Source organism: Phalacrocorax aristotelis, chromosome 2 (assembly GCF_949628215.1).
Source record: "Phalacrocorax aristotelis chromosome 2, bGulAri2.1, whole genome shotgun sequence".
NCBI lineage: Eukaryota > Metazoa > Chordata > Aves > Suliformes > Phalacrocoracidae > Phalacrocorax > Phalacrocorax aristotelis.
In genome coordinates this window covers 99,880,020-99,892,069 of record NC_134277.1, presented here as the reverse complement: position 1 = coordinate 99,892,069, position 12,050 = coordinate 99,880,020, and the positions used below count along the sequence as shown (strand labels likewise).

Below are 12,050 nucleotides of genomic sequence, written 5' to 3'. Positions count from 1 at the left end.
AAAAAGCTTCAGAAGAAATAAGAAATAAACATAAAAAAATAATTCATGTTAAATATTAGCTAAATTAATAGTTATTTCACTGGAAACAAATTCTACTGAAATTCCAAGAATAATGGTCTCCAACTTACCAGGCGAGCGTGTGGGTTTCGGTGGTAATAAAGTTCTTTATAGTCATCCATCCACACTTCAGCTGCACGCACGCTGTTTGCCAAAGCTTTGGACCGTGAGTAGGGAGCTTGTTTAGGGAAAACATGACCTACATGCGAGCACGGATGGATCTCAAGACTTCCTCCACACTGCCATATCTGAACAAAGAATTGACATTGCGCATCATTAATTTGACTCTTTGCAAGCAGAAGGATACAGTAACAATAAGCTTTTGTAAGGATAATACCTTCTCAAGAATATCATAGCATACTATAAGCAATATATACAATAATTTTGTGTCTCATTTGATGAATAAGCCAGATAAAATGACATTCTTGTGAACTCAGAGCAAAACACTGTGAGTAACAAGGAGATAACCCCATCTCTGGTTTTATCTGGTGTGCAATTATCCCTTTCTTAGCTACACTTTCTCTGAAGGCATGATAAGAAATGGTCCACAATATTTCTGCAGGTCTAACTGTGGTCTGTAATTCGAGTTATACAAGTTATATTTGGAAAAAAAAAAAGGAAAGAGGAAATAAAAAAAGAGGCATGCTTGTTGCCCAACTTAACCATGCAAATAGCTGTCTCGGAAAGAAACCGATGACTGATAATTGATTTCTTACCAGAAATCTTTGCCCATATTCTACTGGAAAGCTGACTTGACAAAACAGGTAAGCTTGTGATACTGTCAACAGGTTGTGTTACCATTTCCATATTCACTATTTCAGAAGAGAGGCATGGGTGCCTGGTCATAAAAACATAACTAACCTTTTCCATTATAAAGCTGGGAAAGGAAGCCTAGACCCAAGGCGTGAAAAGAAACTGCAAAGTAATTCTGTAACTAACTCACAGTGGTCTAGCCAAAATTAGTGAAACCACCTCCCCTATCTAAAGCAATATTCCTACTTGCTGTCAAGGGAAGTACTTGAACCTGAATGTGGAATTGGCAGAACTCACTCTGCCCTTGTCCTCGTCCTCCTGCCTCAGGTTCCCCAGGTCAGGAAACGTATGGCCCTGGAGATAAAGCTCATAAGTGACCACCAAGCAGACACACTAACCTCAGCACTCCATGCAAATTTTTGTAATTATACTCTACTCCTTTGAAAACCATGGCCTTTTGGCAGCTCATCCACACAGCCGCTTCCCCATTATCTTCTGATCTCAGGTTTGGTATTATGAAAGGAAAGCACAGCTAAGTATTTCCTATTTAATACTGTGCATGACCACAATGTGGCAGGCACCCTGTTTCTGAAGGGTGCCTGAAAAAAGGTTTCTGAAATTTACTCAGATGGGGGAGTAGGACACGTTGCTGCACTTGAACAAACTCGGGGCTATCACCAATGGCTCCGACAGACTTCCCGTAGCAGTCTTTTTGAGACCTGGCTCTCCAGTGAGCTAATTCTCCTTGAGTATTCAACGACATGTAGGCGGCAGCTCATCTTTCTTTTGTAAATGGAGGACAAGGGAAATCAGCCGAGTTATGTTTAAGGGGTAGAGAGCTTTTCTCCCTGACAACCTTCTTGTATAGCAAATAACACAGCAGCAGTGAGAGCTGTGAGGTAGCAAATGATAACAATGACAACAGATCAGTGATGGGACTTTTCCCATCTCTCTCCCTGGGACTTTTAGGGATCTAGAAAGTCACTACAGATGACGGCTTTCAGCATACACAAGATGGACACGTCTTCAGATTGCTATTTTTTTAAAGTTACTTATGAATTCTCTCAAATTTCTTAATTTAGAAATCAATGAATGTTGTCTCCGTTGATTTGGTTTTGGATAGTGATATCAGACATTCACACATGGCACAATACTGTGCTTAACAGCAGAATTGTAAGCACTCCAATATGTAAGTTTACTTTTAAAACAAACTGTTTCCTTAAAGGTATAGGTAATTCATTATTCAACTACAGGAAGCACTGGATCATCTTTACCTACTGGATTTAAAATTTTAATTTCTTGCTTTTCATGTGAGGTTTCTTTCTTCTTTTCGGTTGCTTTCTGGGGAATTGGTATATTTGTCACGTGAACAGAAAGATGATTAAAGGAAATATACAAGAAATCTAGAATTCTGTCCTGATCTTTTAAAAAATTTGCATATTTTCACATCGAAGTTACACTACTGCCATTTTGAAAGCTGCTGAGAAACCAGCTATCCACTTCCACTTTACGATCTCCCTTTTTGAGGTTTGTTTCAAAACAATAGCTTTCTTACAATATTATTTCTATATCTGAGATTACTTTTCTAAAGTTTAAATTCATCACACACGACTTGTTTGTCAGCAAATATTAAGCGCCATTAAATTTATTAAAGTTTAACAATTTCCATATTTGTTATATTCAATATAAGCATTTTTTAATTGATCATTACTGTTTTGATCAGTCTGTTTTTAAACAAGATATGAGGAATGGACCATAAAGACTACTGAATACTGAATGTACAGTTAAGAAGGAAGCACATTCTTCTACTCACCTGTGATAAAGTCTGACTTAAATGGAGTAAAACAGACTGACCATACCTCTGTTAAATTGATGCCAAAAAGAGAATTCCACAAGCGCTGATTTTTCAATAATTAAAATTCTGAATTTCTCTTTAAAAAGTAACTCTAAGTCGCTAAGCAATGTGCATTAAATTTTGCTTCGCTTAGTAAAAGTTCAAAACTCTTGTCTTCCTGTTACAAAAAAATTAAATATGTTTTAGCTAAACAATTCCTCCAAAGGTTTATTTATTTTTTGAATGGAAAACACATTTTGACCTCTATATAAAACCAGGTACAATTGAAGAGCAAGGAAAATAGAAAGAAAGCAAGGAATTCCCTAGAGAAACAAAGCTGACTACTAAAGGCTAAATAAGTGACTCTGGACAAGGTTCCAGTTAGGTCCCCTAAAACTATTCGCACCTCCTTTAATAGGGAAGCACATTAGATTTCATGTATATTTTGCATGTGCATGAAAATATGTTTCTTTACCAGGTCTGGCTAGCTCACAGCTCATTATAAAAGCATACTTTTTTCCTTCAGCACAAAAAGAAAACAAGGTGACATTCATTTTTACTTTCACTTTCATCATGACGCATGCAGACTATCAGTATTTTTTCTCTTCTTTTTAGAAGCAGATGGTGGCATTATGAAAAGCTACAGTAAAAGTACAGATCTCGCGTTGGGATCCCCATCCCTGCCAGGGTCTTTGGAAAACTGACCTAATTGCTGGGTCAATGAACACTAAATAAGAAAAGCTCTGTAAGCTCTAAGCTCTGCCACCTCCTTTCTAACGTTTGAAGACCCTCCAGAAGAAATGAAAAATAAAAAAAGGTTGCTATCTCCTGAACAAAGACAAACTGTGGAAAATAATCTGTTCCTGCCCCTGCCTCCGCTGCAGTTTTGCTTGCTGACTTGCGGCTGAGCCCCCCTGCACGGTGCTCACGCATGATCCGCTGGGAGCCGGGTGGGCAGAGGGCCTCCCCAGCTGCATGAACCCCTCCCGGCTGCTCCTGCTCCAAGACAGGTTTCCAGATCCAGGCAGAAGGAAACAGTACAAAAAGATGAGAAAAGAGAATACCCAGGCAAATCAGAGGCATATCATCCAGGCCTGTGGGCAATGAAATTTCCAACAGAAAAAAGGACTTAGCAGTCCTTTTTGCACATGCGTGGTTTCCTCTCATGCCATGATGCTAAGCTGAAGGACAGACCGCAAGCGTATCAAGTGGCGGTCCCCAGAAACAAACTTACATTGCAGTGCCACTAGCAGAACCAAGAGCAGAGAGTGGGCGGGGGGGGGAAAGCTGCAACCAGGTTCCCCTCACTCCATGTACAGGAGGGGGAAGATGAAAGGGCATGTTTTGCACGCCTCAGAAAGAGTAGTTTCAATGCCCATTATGCCCATGAAGTGAAATTCTATCCAGCCAAATAGCATTAAGCAATTCGAAATCAAGGCACATTGACTTGATCCTGCATTCAGCACGCAGCTTCCACCTCTCTTAGTCATCGTGCTTTTAGCTGAAGCTTTGTTCTTGTTGCCCCTCTCAAAACCACAAATAATTCCTTTAGTTTAGAATAATCGAAGTACAAGAAAGAGGAAGCTTGAGGACAAGTCCTTTCGTGTCATCAGAAGAGGGTGGTGTTTTCAGAGATGAGAAGAACAGTGAATTCATTTACAGCATTTTTCAGTTTCCCTGCTCCTAATTTTCAGGTCTGGCAGGTCTAGAAACCACAGAGACAACAGAATTAACGCTGATTTATCGCTCTTGACCTTCTTTAGCACCGTGGGCAGCCAGAAGAACACAGTTAAGCAACATCATAGCACTCTGCTCTCTTCCATCAAAACCCTCACTGCAGGAGGCACAAAGTAAAAGGGCTTGAAATGAAATAGAGGTAAGTATGTTGTGCACAATTTGGATCCAAATGCCTAGATCCTACTGGCAATCTGCACCAGTAATATCAACACGCCCAGGCACTTGCTGGCCAGCATTTGCTGGCCATTGCACAGTCCATCCTGCAAAACTGTCGGCCTCCAGGAAGAGAGCTGCTCGATCCACCTGCAGCCCACAGGGACCCCACATTGGCCTCTCTGCTTCCTCATTTAAGCACCTCTCTTACTGACCACAAGCCACATTCCTGCTCTCAGCCCTGTGCATGACACACTGCGTGCCTGTGGCTGCTGGAGGAATGCCCTGAGACCCCAGGCTGGTGCACCCAGGTGCCTGCTCAGCCCCTGCAGGGTACAACAGTGGGCTCGTGCACACCCCACAGCGCACTGGCTCCTGGGGGCTCTGCTGCTGCCCCCTTTGTGCTCCTCCTGTGTGCTAGGCAGCCTCTGAGGCTTCCTCCAGCCCACGAGATGACCAGTCTTCTCCATGCTGAAGGAGCAAAGGCACTGCTCACACATGGTGCTGCAACCCACGACACCTGGTTCAAGGGAACCAGTGACATCAAAAATGAGACTTGATGCCAGAGCCTGGCAGCGATAGCTTGGGTCTAAAGCAGCAGCCAGTGCAGGGGAACTCTGTGCTGTACAGGGCAGGGGTCAGGCTTGTCCTGGCTGCAAGCATTGGTCTCCCAAAAAGCGCGACATGAAGAGCAGAAAGCCAAGAACTGCATGCAGAAAGGGCTGGTTTTGAGGCTTTCCACAATCCATCTCAGAGGAGAAAACCACTGCCACCAGGGGCAGTGCTAACCCTAACTCCTACCAGTTAGGGGGCAACCATTTTGGTGCCACCAAATCTGAGGCAGCCAGCGTCACAGAAGACTGCAGACATTTAAACAATGTGAAGCAGATCCTGTAATGTCTAATTCTGTCAACTGTGGCTGTTGTTTCCAAGCTTACTGCTTTGGGAGAGGTGCAAACTTCGGCTAAAAGGCGGAGCATATAGTACTACTTTCAAAAGCAGCATCCTCTCCACGCCACAGGTGCTTGCTCTGGTTGCACGTGCACTAGCAGACACAAACAAGTGCCTGCAAGAGCCAGTCTTCCTCAGGAGATGCGCATATCCAACACGCTTGCTGCTGGTATGCTACATTTGTGGGAGATAGTGTCATGCTCTCTGACGTAGCTTGCTGCTAAACCGAGTCTCCTGTTTCTGCTTGTTTGTCTGCTGAAATAGCGTCATAGCTGAGAAAGTAAAAGACACAGCAAGCCCCACGGCAGCAAGCATTTGTACCCAAAAATGCATGACTCCTTCGTTGTCATCACCCCTTTCAATCCCTCAGTAAGCAAGAAAAACAATTTTCCCTTGCCAGAGTTAGCTGGGGATGGTGTCTACCACCAGGCTGCTTTCCAGCTTAAGTTACCTTGGGTTGTGACTCATGAAGGGCACGATCATTTCTTTGTGCCCCCAAGTATGAACCCAATCCATTACTACTCCTGGCTCCCTCAGCATCCTCTCCTTTTGGAGGCATAAAAATAATTTCATCAAGAGCTATTTCATAGCTCCTGACCCTGTGACTGAGCAACTATCCCACAGAAAATAAATCCCTTCCAGTGGAAAGGAGGAACCCACTGGAATGTTACACAGCAATGCAGGCTACACCAGAACTGGAGGCAACTGGAAGACTCCTGCTTCAGAAGCTCACAGAGCCGATGGGAGGTGGGTAAGCTGCTTTGAGATTCAGGTGGAGGTCTGCTGAATTTACTGACCCAGACAAGTGGGCTGTGTGTTTGTACTTACATGCCAGCAACTTTTCCCTATGTGAGAAAGGAGGTGGTCATGAATTTATATCAGACGGCGACTCCAGCTGAGAAATCCCCCTCCAGAGAGAAAACATGTCAACTCAAGGTCTGTGCTGTTCTCCTCCCTAGTCTTTCTCTTTCCTTATTTTTGTGCTCTCTTTGCTAGGATTTCTGCACTACAGGTAGCAGGAGACAGGAACAGCAGCCAGGAAGACTCGATGCTCTCCGGGCAGGCATCAAGTGAGACAGGCTGCTGATGTCTCCTTTCTCAAGAAAGTGGTTTTGTAACATTAAAATACTATTTACCCCTGAAATCTGCTGCACCTGCTAAAAACCAAACCAAGAACATCAACCCTCCTGCCCCACAATCCATTGACACACAAATATGTAAATATAACCAATAAAGTGTACCTGATGATGAGCAGAAGACACACAGGAAATCCAGGGCACGAAGTTGTGAACTCCCTGCAAGCCAAAACCGGCTCTGCAGTGTTACCTCCTACACCACCCCTGGATTGCTTCAGTAAGCTAAGTGTGGTATGGGGCAAACGACAGGCAGCCTGTGCTCAGTGGGAATCAGCAGCAGCACAGGTAACAGAAGTTGAAACAGACAAGACTGTTTTGCTCATCAGCCTGGCCTGTCTTGTATCTCTTCCCTCTTCCCCTGACATAAATCCTTCTCATTCCAGCTATCTATCTGCCTCACACCTGAGCACCGGTACACCCTCTGTCGGGGTACAGCTCTACAATTCCTGGAGAATTTCCCCATCACCTTTTATAACGTTTATACAAACTTTTCCTGAAGCAAAACGGAATAGAAGCCTTAAAGAAGTGCAGGGGCTGGTTTGTCCTGTCCCACTGGTAACTGCCACCAGCTGCCTCCTGCTCACTCCATCAACCACAGTGACAGCTCCAGAGTCATATTAAAGCATTATAAACGTTTCTTTCCAATGGTCCTCTTCAAGCCTCAGAATGTAAACTTCATCCACTAATATCACACCACTACTTACATTTTATAATGGCATTCAAAACAAACGATGTTTTTAATTGGTTTTAAATGGCTATTCTGAAGGAAAATATAACTATACTGAGGCGTGAGGAGAAAGAAAAGAGATTCGTATAAACATCTCCCAAAATATTCTCCTCTTAACACTTGCTTAGATTACAGCTATCTCATTAACTAAAAGGGTATGAAGAAATAGGAAACTTGTTTTGTTCTCAGTGGGAAAAAAATCCAAAAAAAACCCCTTACCTTTCAATTGAGCCACTTACCCTAAACGAGAATTCAAGGTTTTCTCCTCCCCAGACTTCCATTCCTGTGTCATATGAACCAAGATAATCAAAATACTTCTTGCTCACAGAAAACAATCCACCTGCCATGGTTGGAGACCTAGAAAAGAGAATAACAACTCTGAATTGAATAAAAAGCAAAAAAATATAAATTAACAAAGCACAGATCAAAAATACAATATCTTTTTATTTTCCATTTTCTCAGTCTTTTCTGGATACAAAGTAATAGTCAGCCATTGATCAGTTAAGTAGTATATTGTCAGGCCATTTAAATTTAATTTTGTAGTAAAAAATTGTTTCAGAAACGAGCTCCAGAATGTACTAAAATAAAAATAACAACGAAATCAGAGAAGATAAACATTGTGTTAATACAAATTTTTGCAATTACAGTGTCTTTGTGAGCGGCCATGAATTACTAGCCTCTCACCTTCACATAGTACAACATAAGGGTTTTTTGTGGCAGAATGGTTTTAGTCAGCTCTGAAATTCTAAGTGCAGTATCCTTATATATTTTACTTTAGTAGTAAGTAAACATGTTTGTGCTTCAGTAATTAATAACAACATTTCTGATGCATTAATATCAAGTGGAAAAACTCTTACACATCAACTGAGCAGAATTAAGTAAATAGAGCCCCTGACAAGATTTTTTTCTTTCTAAGATCTGCTTATCTGTGGGGTTTTTGGTTTGTTTGTTTTGTGTTTTTTTTGTTACATTTGGAAGAAAAATCAGGGGTCACGACTGGATCCTCACTGAGGACCACAAGGCCCAGAGCAATAGCACACTTAGAGGATGTACTTTCTGCAGGGTGGTGTGTGCACATATATATAAACTTGAATTTGTTCATTATTGTTCCTAATCATTTACAGTCTTAGAAAATGACCCTCTTTAAAGTGCCAAGCATATAATGCTGACTGGAACTAAATTCAGCTGACATTTATGAGTTTTACTAAATTGCGGCTGAGGTAAACATTAACAAACGCTAGATGCAGTAATCAGTTACCCTTAATCTGTCAAAACTATTTTTACCAGCCATCGTTTTGAAGCAACACTGTCTTACACCGTCATATGTTGTTTCAAAGAACAGAAAGAGATGAGGTGAGACAGAAGGAAAAAAAACCCCAACTCCATAACCAGTCAAGCTCTTCTGTCTCACTCCAGATCTCGTCTTTCCAAACACAGCTGTCAGCGACACCACGCTCAGCACTGCTGCTTTCTCCAGACACTTGCCGAGCTCACAGTCCTTAGGCTACTGTGAGGCTTTATCCCTCATCATTTTCCCATTGGCATGCCAAAGACAAGTCTTCCTGTCGTGGAGACAACATCATATTTAAACTAAAGGCTTTAAAAACACTTACTCTATTTTGAAATGTTTTTCCAGGAGGATATGGACTCATATATGCTATGAAGGACTAAATTACTGCCTCACTTTTCCCATTAAAAAAATAAAAAAATGTTTTCTTCTCTCAGTTGAGGATAAGTTCATTAATATTTGTGAAGTACTGGGTATCATTGCCATGATAAGCGACCTAGAAAAGACTGAGAAAATTCTGAGAGAATTCTGTTTTGTTGTAATCCATAAAATAACAGATTATAAACAAAATGCAAGGACTAACAAAATCATTATGTTAAAAATGCCAAACTGCTTTATTTCTTACAATACACTACCAAAATAGAGCAACTTCCAAACCGAGCGTAGCAGACCCTCAACTCTCAGGATTTTGTCTACAGTGTCCATTTTCCAGATGCACTGTTTGTACCTCACCTCTCCTAAAAATACAGTATGGAGTGACAAATAATACCAACTGATTGCAACTTGTCTTAAAATAAAACAAAACTAAAACCCACAAGGAAGACATCTGTGTCAGCTCCTATGAGTTAGCCCTTTGTAGAAATATGGTAAGTAGAGCTGTATCATTTCATCCCAATGAAGAACTGGCAAACTGGCTCACCTCTGAAAACAGAGCAAGGAACCACCACTAGCACTACAGCACAGATAAAGTCTTCAAAACTACTTCTGCCTTCGTACTGGTTGATGATTTTTTTTTCCCATTTCATTGTTGACCATGATACATTTCTTACAACGTGGAGATCTCTGCTTTGCATGGAGGACATCCCGCAGTATTAATCAGTTACAACCTTTCCACTTGCTGATAAGCATCTGCGGGGAGTTTGCCTGCAGGAGTCTAGAGACTGCTTGTGCAATAAGGAATCTATATGAAAGATTTCACAGGCATTTCAGCTTTTAGAAAAGTATTTTTTCAGGAGCATGGTAAGCAGGAACTATTTTGGAAGAAAGGGGAGCTAAACAAGATACATAATTTTTAGCATTATGCTCATTTCTCAAATATTTTTCAGCACCTGGGATTTCCAAGTGAAGTCAAAAGCACCGGTAACATTCACAGTTTCATAAGATGCATAAAAATTAACCTGATCACATCGGTCTTAGACTTCCTCCGTTTTTGTTCTCTTTCAGGGGTAGTATGCCAAGTGAAGACCAGTCTCCAGTCAAATCCACCAATCTGCGGCTCACCAGCATTTCCCAAGTACTCAAATGTATTCCAGTCAATAACATCAATAACAGGGCAGACAACGGCTGATTCTTCTTCTGCAATCCTAGTATGATTTTAAAAGAAAAGAGTGACTTCCATTAGAAATATCTCTCAAAAACTAGAACTCTCAAGAACAGAGAACGCTTACGAATACCAAATGCAAAGCCTTGCTCCTTTTCAGCTGATGCTGCAATACAAGGAAAGGATAGCTTCAACAACGGCCACCCATTTCTTGCTGAGGATGCATCAGGAGCAAGCATCAGGACAGGTGCAGCTGTAGGCACCTGGCTTGAGATAACACATTCAGCATCTGGCCTGGCTGCCACATCCAGCACCGCATTCTCAACAAAAACATCTATTTTGTTTTGTACAGGCATTCAAGATCTTTAGAAAGCAGCATGACTATCATTCTGCAAGGAAGAATAAGGTGGCTGGGCTCTTGGCTCATGGTTGTTCTTGAAACCAATCATCTTCAAAAAGTTACACTGAGCACAACAGTAGCTCAGAAAGAAGGCATGAGCTTAAACAGAAAAAAACATGCAACACAGGATAGATCTCCAACAGTGAAACATACGTGCAGGAGGCCTCCAGAAACCCTGACAACGTAGGAGATGAAAAGGAGAAACAAGATAGCACTGCAGAATGACACACCTATCGGCGAGGCTGATGTAAAGATAGTTAAGATATTTACCGCACTAAGAATACTAACAACATTTCTTGCAGATTTACTTCTGCAAGGAGATAAACTCCTTCCTCCCATTTCTCAGTACCATGCAGGGTTTTCTGGATTCCTTTCCAAAAGCATTTGCCCTTACAAAAAAACGTGGGATCCTTTGCCTTCACCTCAGCTTCTGGAAAGGCCTCTCAGCCCCAAGAGAGATCAACTTCAAGCACCCAAGCTCAAGCTAAGGCTTTTCTCCTAAATCACTCTTCAGCAATCTTCTCAGCACTAGTCTTAGACATCTCCTGTTAGTTCAGTGAAAAACTGACTTGTTTGACTTTAAGATGCTGGTACTTGTTTTAGTCTTGCATCTTCTGATTTGGGTATTCCAGAGGAGAAGAAAAACTGAACACATTATATCGCCAAACAAGGAAAAGATGATGTATCTATCATTCGAGGGGAACCAGTCCCTCATGGGATTATTAAGCTTAAAACCCGCAGGCTGACTGAGGGGCTCTGACTCTGAATTAGAGCAGCTTGTGGTTAAATGCGGCAGAGAACAGAAGCAGTTCCAAAGAAGCATTGTCTGAGCTGAGAAAGACTGCCTTAAATATGTAATGGTCCCCTGTTGCCAGAGGGAAGATGTGACACAGCTGTTTTCTTCTTTATGATCTCCCACTGAAATCCTGTGTGGTAAAGTAACAAAAGGGCTTATACAAATATTGCTATCTCCTGTCTCACTTGCATAAAGCAATATGACAAAACCACAAAGCAATGAGAATGATACGTACACAGAGGAAAAAAATTCCCATCCCAATAAAATGTAAAAATGGTTTGTTGTTCCTGTAAAGGAGAAGGAGTAAGAATTAGGTGTCTGGCATGTGATTTCAGTTACGAAAGGAATCAGGTAAGTGAAAAACCATCATCTTTTCTGCAAGTTAATTCTTGACTAGATGGTACAATGCACAGGTGGGCTTACAAATACAACTGTGTTTGCACTGCAAAATACTAACACTGTTGTATTGCTTTCAAAACTTTGAGTCGAAATATGCCATGCAAACATCCCCTTAGAGATGTACGTCTGCATTTGTAGCAAGGGCAAAACTTCCAAGACACATCCAGGGCTAACTTTTTACAGGAGGTGATTTATGACACTGAAAATCATCCCAATCCTTCCTCAAGATTGCCATCTAGTGGTTTGCTAAAGAAGTGAAGAAATTACAGCGTTGTCTCC

The 12,050-nt window shown here is 41.7% G+C and overlaps 1 protein-coding gene across 2 annotated transcripts in view; it reads right to left on the bottom strand.

The window, feature by feature from the left end:
* GALNT12 (polypeptide N-acetylgalactosaminyltransferase 12) overlaps positions 1–12,050 on the bottom strand; it is a 52,962-nt gene that overhangs the window by 24,348 nt on the left and 16,564 nt on the right. For both annotated transcript variants that reach the window (XM_075084472.1, XM_075084471.1), the window contains exons 4-6: positions 10,034–10,219; positions 7,588–7,705; positions 129–305 (exon numbers count right to left, since the gene is read on the bottom strand). In XM_075084472.1, coding sequence (XP_074940573.1) covers positions 129–305; positions 7,588–7,705; positions 10,034–10,219 — 481 coding nt within the window. The remainder of the gene's footprint in view (positions 1–128; positions 306–7,587; positions 7,706–10,033; positions 10,220–12,050) is intronic.